This window comes from Trachemys scripta, chromosome 13, assembly GCF_013100865.1.
Source record: "Trachemys scripta elegans isolate TJP31775 chromosome 13, CAS_Tse_1.0, whole genome shotgun sequence".
In the NCBI taxonomy this organism is placed as follows: Eukaryota; Metazoa; Chordata; order Testudines; family Emydidae; genus Trachemys; species Trachemys scripta.
Genome location: NC_048310.1, coordinates 4,225,038 through 4,237,328, shown reverse-complemented (window position 1 = coordinate 4,237,328; position 12,291 = coordinate 4,225,038). Strand labels below are relative to the sequence as shown.

At 62.2% G+C, this 12,291-nt stretch overlaps 1 protein-coding gene across 1 annotated transcript; it reads right to left on the bottom strand.

The window, feature by feature from the left end:
• Nucleotides 1-955: 955 nt before the first annotated feature.
• DBNDD1 (dysbindin domain containing 1) lies at nt 956-11,981 on the bottom strand. The gene is made up of 4 exons (XM_034788830.1): nt 11,683-11,981; nt 6,146-6,292; nt 5,647-5,787; nt 956-2,968 (listed from the first exon to the last, which is right to left on the bottom strand). The coding sequence occupies exons 1-4, from the start codon at nt 11,711-11,713 to the stop codon at nt 2,805-2,807; spliced, it is 483 nt and encodes a 160-aa protein (XP_034644721.1). The 5' UTR covers nt 11,714-11,981; the 3' UTR covers nt 956-2,804.
• Between the last annotated feature and the right edge of the window lie 310 nt (nt 11,982-12,291).

Genomic DNA, 12,291 nt, shown 5'->3' with positions numbered 1-12,291 from the left:
GAGGGCATGGTCCAACCACCCGGGGTATTATTTGTAAGGCCCTACCACATTCACGGCCATAAAAATGTGTCACGGACTGTGAAATCTGGTGTGTTGTGTGCTTTTACCCTCTACTATCCACGGGGGAGACCAGCGTTTCTCAAATTGGGGGTCCTGACCCAAAAGGGAGTTGCGGGGGGGAGGGGTGTCACAGTATTGCCACTCTTACTTCTACGCTGCCTTCAGCGCTGGGGGGCTGGAGAGTGGCAGGTGTGGGCTGGGCGCCCAGCTCCCCACCAGCAGCAGTAAGGGTGGCAATACCACAACCCCACCTCCAGGAACCTTGCAGCCCACCTGCAACTCCTTTATGGCTCAGGACCCCTGCAATTACAACACTGGAATGGCAGATTTAAATAGCTGAAATCATGAAATTGATTATTTTTAAAATCCTGACTGTGAAATTGACCAAAATGGACCATGAAGTTGGTAGGGCCCTAATTATTTCACATCCCTTGACAGACGGCCCCCCCCAGACTGTTACTAGTCTCACTTTACAGTGCTGCTGTTGTGCACTAAAGATGAGCTTTGCGGAGAGCTGGACATGACGGGTTGTGCTGGCCACCTCTGCATTGACTCGTTTCCCTCTTGGGAACATGGCCTCCAAGCCAAGCGACCTCGCCACTAACAGCAGCCTGCAAAGTATGAGAGGAACCGCAGGTTCAGACAGTTGGTGTATGTGCTTGGCTGAGGAGCCAATGGGGCGAAGCTACCATCTGTGAGATTATGACTGAACTCCTCTAAGTCAGAATCCCCCCTAAACGTAATGATACGGGAGCGCCGTGGAGCCTCGCTTGGCCCCGGATAGCCGCCGCCCCCCCCCTCCGGGGAGTACGGTTCGATGAGGAGAGCCATTCGGCTCGGGACGGAGTGCGGAGAGAAGGGAGCCGCCTCTCACCCGTTGCGCACTGCATGTTCATGGGGAACCTGGTGCTAAATCATTCGTAGACGACCTGATTCTGGGTCAGGGTTTCGTGCGTAGCAGAGCAACTACCTCGCTGCGATCTATTGAAAGTCAGCCTTTGACACAAGACACAAGGGGCCAGGGGTCCTAAGCAGAGCTGGCAGTGCTGCTCCTCCACAAAGTAGCCCCGGCCAAGACACTACTGCGCACACAGAGCCACAGGGACCGGAGGCAGCCACACACCCACGATGCTACAGTGAGGCAAGAGACGGTGGTTCGGCAGGAGAGTTTCTTCTCCACAGAAGAACGGCAGAAAATGAGGATTCCCCCGTTTAACCAAGGGAAGTTGGAAGAGGGGAAGACCTGCCCCCTCTCCGCCATCCCTTCTTTGTAACTGTCTTATAAGAAAGTTGCCAGGGCTCTGGAGGCAGCCGGGGCATTATTTGGTGATCTGAACAAGGGAGGAGATGAAGACTAGACTGCCCGGGGGGCTCGGAGGGGTGGACAGCAGCAGTTGTGAGAGGAGCCTGTGAAGACATTCTAGCACTGTCCGGCTCCCCTGCAGAACGGCTGGGCCTAGCCAGATCGGGCCCTGTGGGCGTTCAACAGGCTAAACCCACCCCCGGGAGGAGGTAGGAAAAGTTTGGTAACACATCAGATTCCAGTTGGACAGCAGCGGCTCGGAGAGCGGCAACAATTCAATGGGGGCTGAGGTTTGAAGGGGCCAGGCCGGGATGTCCAGCTTAGCCCCGCTTGTTTTCTGTGTGCAGCGCTGGTCCCGTTCTTCTCCCAGGCCACCTCGAATCCATTCCGCTCCTTAGCGCGAAGCGGCTTGTGTCAGTGGTGAAAGGATCAGGTAAACACAGCCCCTCCTGCCTCACCCCAGGGCCGCCTCCAGCAGGATCTGTACATTCGGGCCCATGGTCCAGCTCGCTTCAGCCTACTCCGGTTTTACCACAGAAAGACGTCTGTCCAACGGCCCACGGCCCCCTGGTGCTCCCCAGGAACCAGCCCACGCTGCTTCCAGAGTTGGACCTCGGCTTCCTTGTAACAATGACAAAGCAGTCGTAATTCAGACCCACTGGTTCCTCGCAGCCACGTGAGTTAACGCACGCCAGTCCCACTGCAGAGTTCCTTGTGCAGGCACACGATGGAGCATGAGAACAGGCTGTTGATCCTGGGTTGGCATCTCCAGCAGTGCTGCTCTTACACCAGAGCTAAAGCCCGTACAGGCGTAAGGCCACGGGGAAGGGAATGTGCTTCTAGAAGGTGAGGGCTAGATCCCCCCCCCTTGGCCGGCGGCTCCCAGGCAGCTGGGTTCTGCTCTGAGCTGCAGCACTTCACTGGGGAAGAACCAGCGTGGCTGTTTGCCCTCAGGTTCCTTGGACGTTACCGCCCGCTGCCCTGGGGGAAGAAAGGGGGCTTCCCCCCCTTCCTAACTCTGCCTGCAGCAGGAGGGTTGTTCTCCAGCAAGACGCAATTCTCTCCAAACCTGCTTTTCCCTTCTGTGCAGCCGGGCTCCCTCCTGGCCCTAGGCCCTGCTCAGTACAATCCCTTCGGGGCTCTCACTACTGCTGGTCTGGCCAGCTTTCGTGCAGAATGAGCAAGAAAGGGCTAAAAAGTGCTAAGATGGTGTGATGATGATCTGTCTCCCCCTGGAATTCCTTGCCCAGCATAGCCAGTGCCCTCGCACACCTGCTCCACATCCTATGGCTGCACTAAGGGGGAGCTTTGTGTTGTATGGAGCCAGCAGCGTTTGCACGTCTCTCTAGGTGCAGGGGTCTGTTAAGGTCACAAACTGTCTGGAAGTGGGGGTGAGTGCAAGAGTGACCAGCCACAGCTCGGCACCATGGCTCCCAGCCCCCTATTCCTTCTGGGGCCTCTCCACCGCCAGGAATGTGTCAACAACACCTGCTTGCAGCTCCGAGTCACTGAGGTGTTTCTTCTCCCGTCCCTGCTCCCCTTTGGTCCTTGTCCAGGAGGGGGATCGCAGGTACCCTGCCCGAGGGATGGGGTGCGGGTGCAGACCTGCGAGAGAGACAGATGTGCTAAGCAGGCACTTCCTGTGCCCCTGCCAGTCCTTTCAGTGTTACAGGAAGGTGCTGGCCTCGGCTTGTTCCACAACAGCCGCAGGACAAACTCCCCTGCTCGCTTGTCTCCTCCCCCCGCTCCTGAGGGACCAGCTCGAGGCGGCATTCAGGCCCCGAGCCCCAGGATCGCTGGTGAGCTGTGACCCTACAGCCATAGGAAAGTGGAGTGAGACCCTCAGCTCCTTCCACAGCCAGGAGCCCAAATCGCTAAGCACCTTTGTTTAAAACCTGCTGGGTCTGACACTGCCCTAGCAGCTGAGAGGCCAGAGGCCTGTATCTTATTGCCAGAGCCATTCAGTGGGTTTGGCCCCATTGTACAGGGGTGTCTCACAGCTGCCTGTAAGTGCTGCAAGAACTAGGGGGAAACTGAGGCACGGAAAGAATCTGTGTCTTGCCTAAGGTTACACCAGAAACCTTCCCAGTCCTGTGCCCTGCCCCACCTGCCTGCGTGAGTGATGGCGCACATGCATTGGTTAGTTGCAGGTCCTACTGTGGTAACTGCATGTGCAAATCAGAGTTTGGAAATTGGCCCATCTGCACTAATGCACTAACTGTGCGCCGAGTCCCTTCCTGCAGAGGCAAGGGGAATGTGAACCACAGAGTTCCTTGTGCAGGCACACGATGGAGCATGAGCACAGGCTGTTGTTCCTGGGTTGGCATCTCCAGCAGTGCTGCTCTTACACCAGAGCTAAAGCCCGTACAGGGGTAAGGCCACGGAGAAGGGAATGTGCTTCTAGAAAGTGAGGGCTAGATCCCCACAGTCACAAGGCAGTGACCGAGCAGAGCTAGGAACCCACCCCTTATGCCTCCCAGTCCTGGGTGTGCGTGTGAGTTAGAGCCAATGCAGGGCCTTTCAGTTCACTCCTGGCCATGGACAAGTCTTGTCTGCAGGAGGCAGGCCTAGAGATTGTCCGAGAGCTCTGCCCCGCCCCCAGTGCTGGCCAGAGCCTTGTAGCACTGGGGCGTTAGCGTGAGCCCTGGTTACAGAGCGGGGGGGGGGGTTTACACACAGTCACAAGGCAGTGACCGAGCAGAGCTAGGAACCCACCCCTTATGCCTCCCAGTCCTGGGTGTGCGTGTGAGCTAGAGCCAATGCAGGGCCTTTCAGTTCACTCCTGGCCATGGACGTGTGGTTCACATTCCCCTTGCCTCTGCAGGAAGGGACTCGGCGCAGAGTCAGAGTGGATTTGTTACCATGAGTCTACATGGGCAAACCCATCTGGGGTGCGCACCTGGCCTAGCAGGTGCTGAAGCATCTTCCTTTCAGGGCCTGGGAGCGTGAACGTGGTGGCATTTGAAGTGCGTTTTACACACACGCTTGGTGCCTATGCCATGAGTGCCTGCCCATGTGCTGTGTCGCCGGAACAAAGCTGCAGCAGGGAGCTACCTCCAGCTCCAGTCATCTCCCTAGTTAGAGTGCAGGGGAGTTCTGCTAATTAATTCAGGTCACGTGTTCCCACTGAAGATGCTAAAGGGGCTGATTTACATATTCATTCAATCTGCTTCACCAGGCTGCAGCTGCTGTTTCTGCACCGAGACAGACCGGCGGAGCAGGAGCCTCGGGCAGATGGGTGCTGGGGGTACGGAACAGGTGGGAGCCCCGAGACTGCCCAGGGCTGCACGTGTTCTCGGACAGTGAATCCCTGCTAGTAGCCTGTGCAATAGAGCACTTCCTTCCCGGGCAAGTGGGGAAATGCAAGTCCCTCACCCTGGAGTAACAGCCCCCCCTCGGATCCCCTGGGCCCTGCCCTCCAGCCCAGCATTGCAAAGCTGCTGTGGGCCATCTCCTCAGACAAAGGGCTGCTACTGAAGTGAGACTGCACCCCACAGCTGGGGTTGGCCCAGGAATAGCCCCTCACCTGCTGCAGACAGAGCAGCAAGCCCCAGTGTGCAACCTCCAATCCACTGATGTAGGCGTGCACATGCGCCCCTCCCTCACTGCCCCACGCTCACCCATCCCCCCACACACACACTTGTGCCCATAACTACTGCAGCCCCACACCCCAGCCTGTGTGCCCTCGGGTGCTGCAGGGGCTGGCCCAAGCTCTCTGACAGTTACGTGATGGAAGGGAAGAGCCTCCCATGGCGCAGCGATGCCCCGTGGAGACGCCCCTGTCAAGCAGTATTGATTTGCTCAAGATGCATGGCAGAGCTGGCGCATTTAATGAGGCCCCCCCTGTGCAGCCGGGTGAGCAGGTTTCACAGCCCTGCTGCACTCGGTCACAGGCTATGGCCCACGCTGGGGTGGGGTTTGTCTGCAAAGGCCTGGCTCCAAAAGGCGCTGGAGGAACAGGCGAGGTGCAGCTGATAGAGAAGGGCTGGCCCTGCCTCTCTGCTCCTGGGCCTTGCTGCAGCTTTCACCAACGAGGCAGCTCAGGGAGACGCACGGACCCCAGGAAGGATGTGCTGATCCCATACTGGCGGTGGCTAGGGGAAGCAGCGAGGGGGCCACACCCTAGCTGGGGCAGGCCTGGGTGTTGTGTTTAGACATTGAGCTCACCAGGTGCTGCCTCGACCCCCACCCAGGTGGGAGGGGCCGGGACAGCAGGTAAGTGGGGTTGGCCCGGTGTGCGTGTGGCAGGCCAGGCTGCCGGCCCCCGGGCTGGGCACACTCACCGGCAGGGGACTCGCTGGCTACGTTCTCATCGTCGGAGTCGGCGAAGACCTCGGCGAGCTCCTGGTCCGACATGTCCGTCAGCTCGGTCAGATCCAGCAGGTCGAAGTGCACCTCCAGGGAGGACACGCTGCTCAGGGGCTCTGAGGAGCAGACGTGACAGCTCAGGGATTCGGGGCCAGAGTCCCTGCCTTGCTTCCCTCTCCTTCCCCATGGCAGATCCTGCCTTCTCGCCATGTATCCACAACTGGGGAATCTCCCCTGGAGTCTGCCTGGGGGAATGAGCCCCTGGAACCAAGACAACCATCCCCGGCTTGGGGCCCTGGACAGGAGGAAATCCAGCAGGCGAGCGTGGGGCTAGGCTGGGCCCCGGGGCTGGAAGGGATTCAGTCCTGGGGGCTAGGTCCTGGGCTGGGCCCAGGGCAGGGGGAGGAAAGAGCCCCGGGGACAGGCCCCATGCACAACTGTGAGCAGGGGAGCAGGACGCTGCCTTGTACTCACGTCTCCGCTCGGCGACCTGCAGCAGGCCGGAGCTGGGGATGGGGATCCCGCCTTGCTCCTCGGCAGGGGGGCTGGGAGGCTCCTCCACCGGCCCACGTGCCGGGATGCCTGTGGCTCGCTCCAGCGCTTGGGCTTCTTTCACCCGTTCTATAATCACAAAGTGCTGCCGGTGTTAGACGCCCAGACACCCAGCCCTGGGCTCTGCACCCTCTGCCCACCATCCCACTCGTGCAGGGACGAGGCCCCCGAACAGCCCCCGCCAGTGGGCAGGCACTGGCTGCTCCAGCACGCTCCTGCCTCTGGGACTTCCATCAGCAAGGTGGGGGATGGGGAGAGAGACCCCTCCTGGGTCACACGTGGCTACCAGCTCTGACCCTTGCCAGCTCCCTCCCTCGGGTGCTCTGGCACTGCCAGTCCCGGTGGCTCCGGGGCACACATCTGGCGCAGCTTTCCAAGCCAAGGAAAGCCATTTTGAAATGACAGGATGGGGGGGGTGTCAGGGAGGCTCCGGTCTCTGCCCTCATCCCCAAACCAGAGAGGAGGGACTCGCACACCGAGCAGTTCAGAGAGCGCAAGCCACTGTGCTCAGCCCCACAGCGACTGGGGGAGACGAGAGACCAGACGGCAGGGTCGGGGGGGCTAGAAATGGGATGAAAGGACAGTTCCAGACACTGCACTGCCTAACCCATGGCGAGAACCCCGCCCTGGCTGGGGGAGGGGGCAGATGGACCTGTAGTTGCAGGACGCCATGGGGATGGGTGCCAGTACCCGCGGCTGTGTGCCCGTGGCCTGCAGCTCCACACGCCCTGCCCTGCACAGGGACCCTTTGTGTCAGTGAAAACAAAAGCGGGGCTTGTTCTGGGGAGGCCTGGAAGCCTGCGATAACAGGCGGTTTGTCTTAGGGGGAAGCAAAATCCAAGGGGTGACGGCACTGAGCCAGACCCTGCACTGACTGCTCGCCCGGGTGCTGGGACTGGCGCTTTCCCAAGGCAAACTTGGGGGGTGGGGGGCAGGATGCATCAGTGCTGCCAGGAAGCCACAGCAAGAGGCGTGACTTTGCCTGTCACCACCAGCACATCTCAGAGCAGGTCAGCCCTGAGCGGGATCAAGAGGCCGGCAGGGAGCCCGCCGGGCCAGATGGATCCCCTAGGAGCCCAGGGAAAGGTGAACGGCAGCCAGGCGACGGCGCTTCCACTCGGCAACCCTAGGTGGTCGCCTAGGGCGGCAGGATTTGGGGGGCGGCATTTTACCATCCTCAGCCGCAATTCGGCGGCGGGGGGTTCTTTCGCTCCGGGTCTTCAGTGGAAATTCAGCGGCGGGTCCTTCACTCGCTCTGGGACCCACCGCCGAAATGCCCCGAAGATGCGGAGCGGAAGGACTCCCGCCGCCGAATGCTCTGAGGAGGAGCACTGCCACCTAGGGCGGCAAAAACCCTGGCGCCGCTCCTGCCGGCAGCATGCTGTGGCCTGCTCTTATGAGGGGACAGGGGACACGCTGGCCATGGGCACACAGCAGAGGAGGGGCAGCATGCGCAGGGGACAGGGCCTGCACTGTGCTGGGCATGCCAGGACGGGGCTGTGGAGCGGTCACTGCTTTTCACGGTGCCTTGTGATTAGGGCCAGCAGGGGGCTCGGGCCTTTGTGCGTCCTGGGGCTGGAGAGAGGGACCAGGAGGGAGTTGTTGTTTAGGGGATTTAAGGGTTTTTTCCCTGTCTGAGCTAGGTGCCCCTGGGCGCTGGATCGGAGCACCAGGGAAAGCTGGCTGGTGGGAGGGAAGGATTTGTAATCAGACTCTGTGTGTTTGTTAACTCCTGTTCGATTTTACTGCTGGAGAAACCCCTGGGAGAAAAGCTGTTGCTGTGAAAGATTCCCCACCGCCCCAATGGGGCCTGGGGGAGACTGACAGTTTACATCCCTGAGACCTCCAGCACAGGTGCCGGCAAACCCCAGGACCTCCAGACGTAGGTATCCTCGTGACAGCAGCGCTAGGGCTATTATCGGAGTCGGGCGCCAGCGTGCTGGGCGTTCCTGAGGTCATGGTATTGTTACCAAGCAGGACATGCCCCATGTCAGGCCTCATCTGTGCACCACACCGTAGCAAACGGGCCCACAGGCCCACTGAGCTTGCACCATGTGACGCTGGGTTGGGGCCAGGAGCTGCAGCCATCTTTCTGGAGTGGACCCGAGACCCCAGCCCTCGCCTGAGCAGCTGTTCCCCAGGTCATTCTGCTCCGGGTGCAGTGTCCTTACCGGGGTCAGGCCAGGGGAAGGAAGCACGGGACTCCGGCTGCTCAGGATGGTGCCTGGCCATGCGGGTTTCAAATGCACGCGCTGGCCTGAAGGGGAACGTGCTGGAGACAAGCTAGCCAGCGAGACTGATGCAAGGGAGCTCATCACGCACATGGGCTACACTAGAGCTACCCAGGCCTGCGCTGGGCCACGCTGAACAGACACCTACACATGCAAAGAGCTTGTGGACCCCCGGCTACATTCACTGTCACCAGACAAGGCCTGACTGCTCCCACTGCCGTGTGCGGTGGCCTGTAGCCCTCCGGATGCAGGAAGCCTGTTCTTGCCCCAGGTCTCCGGTAGCTGCCACCCTGCATGGGAGGCTGCATAGCTGCACCCGCTGAATATCTCGAGAAGAGGCCTGCTGGTTCCTGCTGTAGGGACGGGGTCTCCCCCACCCAGGGGAAAGATCCTGGGTGTCCCCCTTAGGAAACAGCAGGCAAAGGGGGAGCCTTGAAAATCAATTCTCAACCAGCAGAGCAGGCCAGAGCGGGTCATTGGGGCCCAGGTAGGGAGCAGAGCTGGGCAGTCAGGCTCAGGGTAGGGCTGCGTCCAGTGACCCCACCTCTCCCCGTGTCCACGGGAGCTCTCCTGGCTGTCAGCACTTGGACGCTCGGGGAGGGATGGGAGGGGGGTCGCTCAGGACGGCGGGATGGAGCAGAGATTAGAAAGAAGGGCTTGTTGCTGCAGTTCCTGAGGTCAAGGCCCCACCCCGCTGTCCATCTCCTCCCCAGCTGTCCTCACAATGGGGGCTCCTGGGCAAGGGTGTCCCCGCACTGATCTCCAATGGGAATATATTAGCCAGACCGATGGAGGGGACTGAATTCAGTAGGGTGACTAGATGTCCTGATTTGAGAGGGGCAGCCCTGATATTTGGGGCTTTTTCACATATAGGCACCTATTACCCCCCACCCCATCCCGATTTTTCACACTTGTTAGCTGGTCACCCTAGAATGCAGGCAGGAGAGCTGGGGGGAGGGACGGTGCTTGGCCGCGGGATGACGGGATGATTAACACTTCCCTTAGCAATGGGGATGGGGGGGGACCTTCGATTCAGCCTAATCTGGGCAAGGGCTGTAGGAGCCTGCGTGGATGGGGAGGGGCTGCTGGTGATGAAGGGGCCCCGTGCACTCGGGGGATGGCTGGCACACCTGGGCATGAGCTCCGTGCCCCAAGTCAGACCACGTGGGGCTGGGATGCGGCCCAGGAGACTTGGTGCGTGGAAGGGGATCCACGCCCCGTGGGGTGGAGTTCAGAGCCCGTACCCCTGCTGAGGAGACAAGTGTCCTGGAGAGCAGGGCTGTGCTGTGCTGGCTGTCAGGAGCTCCAGGTAGGTGGGGTTCTGGAGTTCAGGATACCAGTGCCTGGACACCTCGCCTGCGGCAGCTAACGTCCCCAGGGCCTCGTTAGCATGGGTTACGCTGCGTTATAACCCTATACGTTCAGCCAGGAGACCGAACACATCGCACTTCGGGAGCCAGGCACCAGCATAAAGGAACCTGTTCGACTGGCTCAGCTCCAGCCATAAACCTGTCTCCCAGATCCAGTGCCCTAATTTACCGGCATAAATCCCGGCCCCGCTCGCTCATTAAATACATGCGGAGCTGCTCCGGCTTTGTTCTGTTCTCTCACGCTGCAGGCACGTGCCCCTCCCGGCAGAGAGACGACAGCCTGGCCCAGGAGACAGGTGCTGTGCAAGCCTCCGGCACACAGAGCTGACCTGGCCTGCGGCCCCCTCCCAGCCTCACCCCCTGACCCCACGCTCGGCCAATGCACCTTCGTCCGAACCTGCAGCTCCTTGTGCTGCTCCTATCCTGCAGCCCCTGCAGCATGGTTAGGGCCCCTCAATCCCAACCCGCACCCCCCCCAGAGCCTCTTCTGAGCCCAGGCTGCAGGGTTGTACTGTGGGTGAATATCAAACTGGGAACCACAGTCAGGATTCAACCCCCGTTTCCAGAGGGGAAAGGCTGGTCCCTCTACCCAGCGGGACCCTGATTCTAGCTTTAGAAATGGGTTCTGTCCTCCACCTCCTGCCATCGCTGCCCTTTCGCGGGTGCCCCGGCACCTGCACCCTGGGGGGTGGGGGGAGCTGGGATCAGTGTTACGCCAACCTGTCTCCTTTGCTGACTCATGTTAAACTGCAGCGTGCGCTGGCTCCACCAGGATGATCCAGACAACCCCCGGGGAACCCTCCACATCTTGCCCTGTCTCCTCTAAGCCCCAGGGGAGCCCTGCTGTCCCCTACAGGCACCGCCGCTCCCCTTGGCTCAGGCCTGTCTTGACACAGACACAGGGAAAGCCTGGGACATTGTGTGGCTCTCTGGGGCCCTGAGACGTGAAGGTAAATTACACACACCCCAGGAACCAAGACACACACACACTTCGTTGTGTGCAAACCACGCACACCACGGCATACACACAGCCACGTGCCAGCCCCACCGGCATTCCACGTGCAGCCCACACCCTCCCACACTATAGGCACCACCCCACTGCACACACCCCCCTGCAAACCCCACCCGCCCCGGACACCCTGCATACCTGACCCCAACCACTACTCGCATCCGCCGCCAGCCCCGCACCAGACAGCAGCACAGTCCCCCCCCCCGCCCCCGCCCCGCTTAGCGCTGCCATGGGCCACTCCCACGTCTGGCTGCACTGCCTGGGCCCGGAGCTCCCGGCTGGGCCCCACGCAGCGCCGGCGAGATACCGAGCTAGCCGCGGCCTGACTCCAGCGCTGCGCCCAGGGTACCGGCAGCTCGGCCCCACACACCCCGGCTGGGCTTTGCTCGGGAAACCCGCCGGGTAAGGCCAGTCCCCGCGGCGCTGCACGGGCTGGCTGCGGAGCCGGCACCTGCCCCGGCCGGTGACACGCCCTGGAGGGGCCGCAGGTCCTTCCCGTGCCCGGGGAGTCGCTTCCTCAGCAGAGGCGGCGGTGATGGGCGCGGGGCGAACCTGCCCGGGCGCCGGGGTCCAGGCTCGCCCAGCAGTGCGGGGAGCAGCCGCCTCCCCGCAGCCGAGCCCGACACACTCCGCGCACGGTGTCCCGGGCCTGCCGCGAGCCCCTGCGGGGGGAGGAGGCGCCGGGGACGAGACCCCGGCGGGGAGCGGACCCGGTTCCCTGCGCCCGAACCAACTTTCTCTGGAGCGGGAGCCCCCCAGGACCCCACCCCGGGGAGCGGAGCGGCCCCTTCCTCCAGCACGGCGCTGCCCGCCAACACCCGGGGAAGTGCCCGAAAAGCCGCCACGTACCTGGGGTCCCCGCCCCACCTGGAGCCTCCATCCGGCCGGGCTGCGTCGGCCCCGCCGCCGGGGAGCTGGGGGCTGCGTCAGGCCGAGCCGCAGCCTCGGTGTCCCCGCAGCACGGCCCCCGCGCCGGCACGCATGGCCGAGCTGGGGATCAGCGCCCGGAGCCGGCGCCGCATCGCCACTGAGCGCGGAGCGGGGCGGAGCGGGGCGGGGCCCGCAGCGGGCGGGGGGGCGACGCTGGCAGCAGCCGGGGACGGGGGAGCGGCGAGGACAGGTGCAGCCCGGCCCCCCGGCGGCGCAGCCCGGCTAGCTGGGGGCAGAGCGGGCGCCCCAGGCCGCAGCTCCCTGCAGCCCCCCCGACGCTGCTCCCCCCACGCTGAGCTGTGGGCCCCGCAGCATGTGAAATGCGGAGCGAACCAGCGGCCGGCTCCCGGGGGGCGCTTCCCGCGGCGGGGCCGGCCCTGCGGAGGCGCTGGGGCAGGGCGACCGCGCTCGCACGTCGGCTCAGGCAAAGCTGCCGCTCAAGAAAACAGCCCGGGCCTTGGAGGCGGTGGAGGACCCCGGAGGGAGATGGGGGAGTCTCAGCTTTTCCAGGGGTGAAGGACATACCGG

Coding starts and splice junctions, on each gene's coding strand:
- DBNDD1 (XM_034788830.1), bottom strand. CDS start 11,713: ATGGAGGCTCCAGGTGGGGCGGGGACCCCAG. Junction 6,293..11,682: donor AGGTGGGGCGGGGACCCCAG/GTACGTGGCGGC, acceptor TTGTGATTATAG/AACGGGTGAAAGAAGCCCAA. Junction 2,969..5,646: donor AGCCAGCGAGTCCCCTGCCG/GTGAGTGTGCCC, acceptor TCTCTCTCGCAG/GTCTGCACCCGCACCCCATC.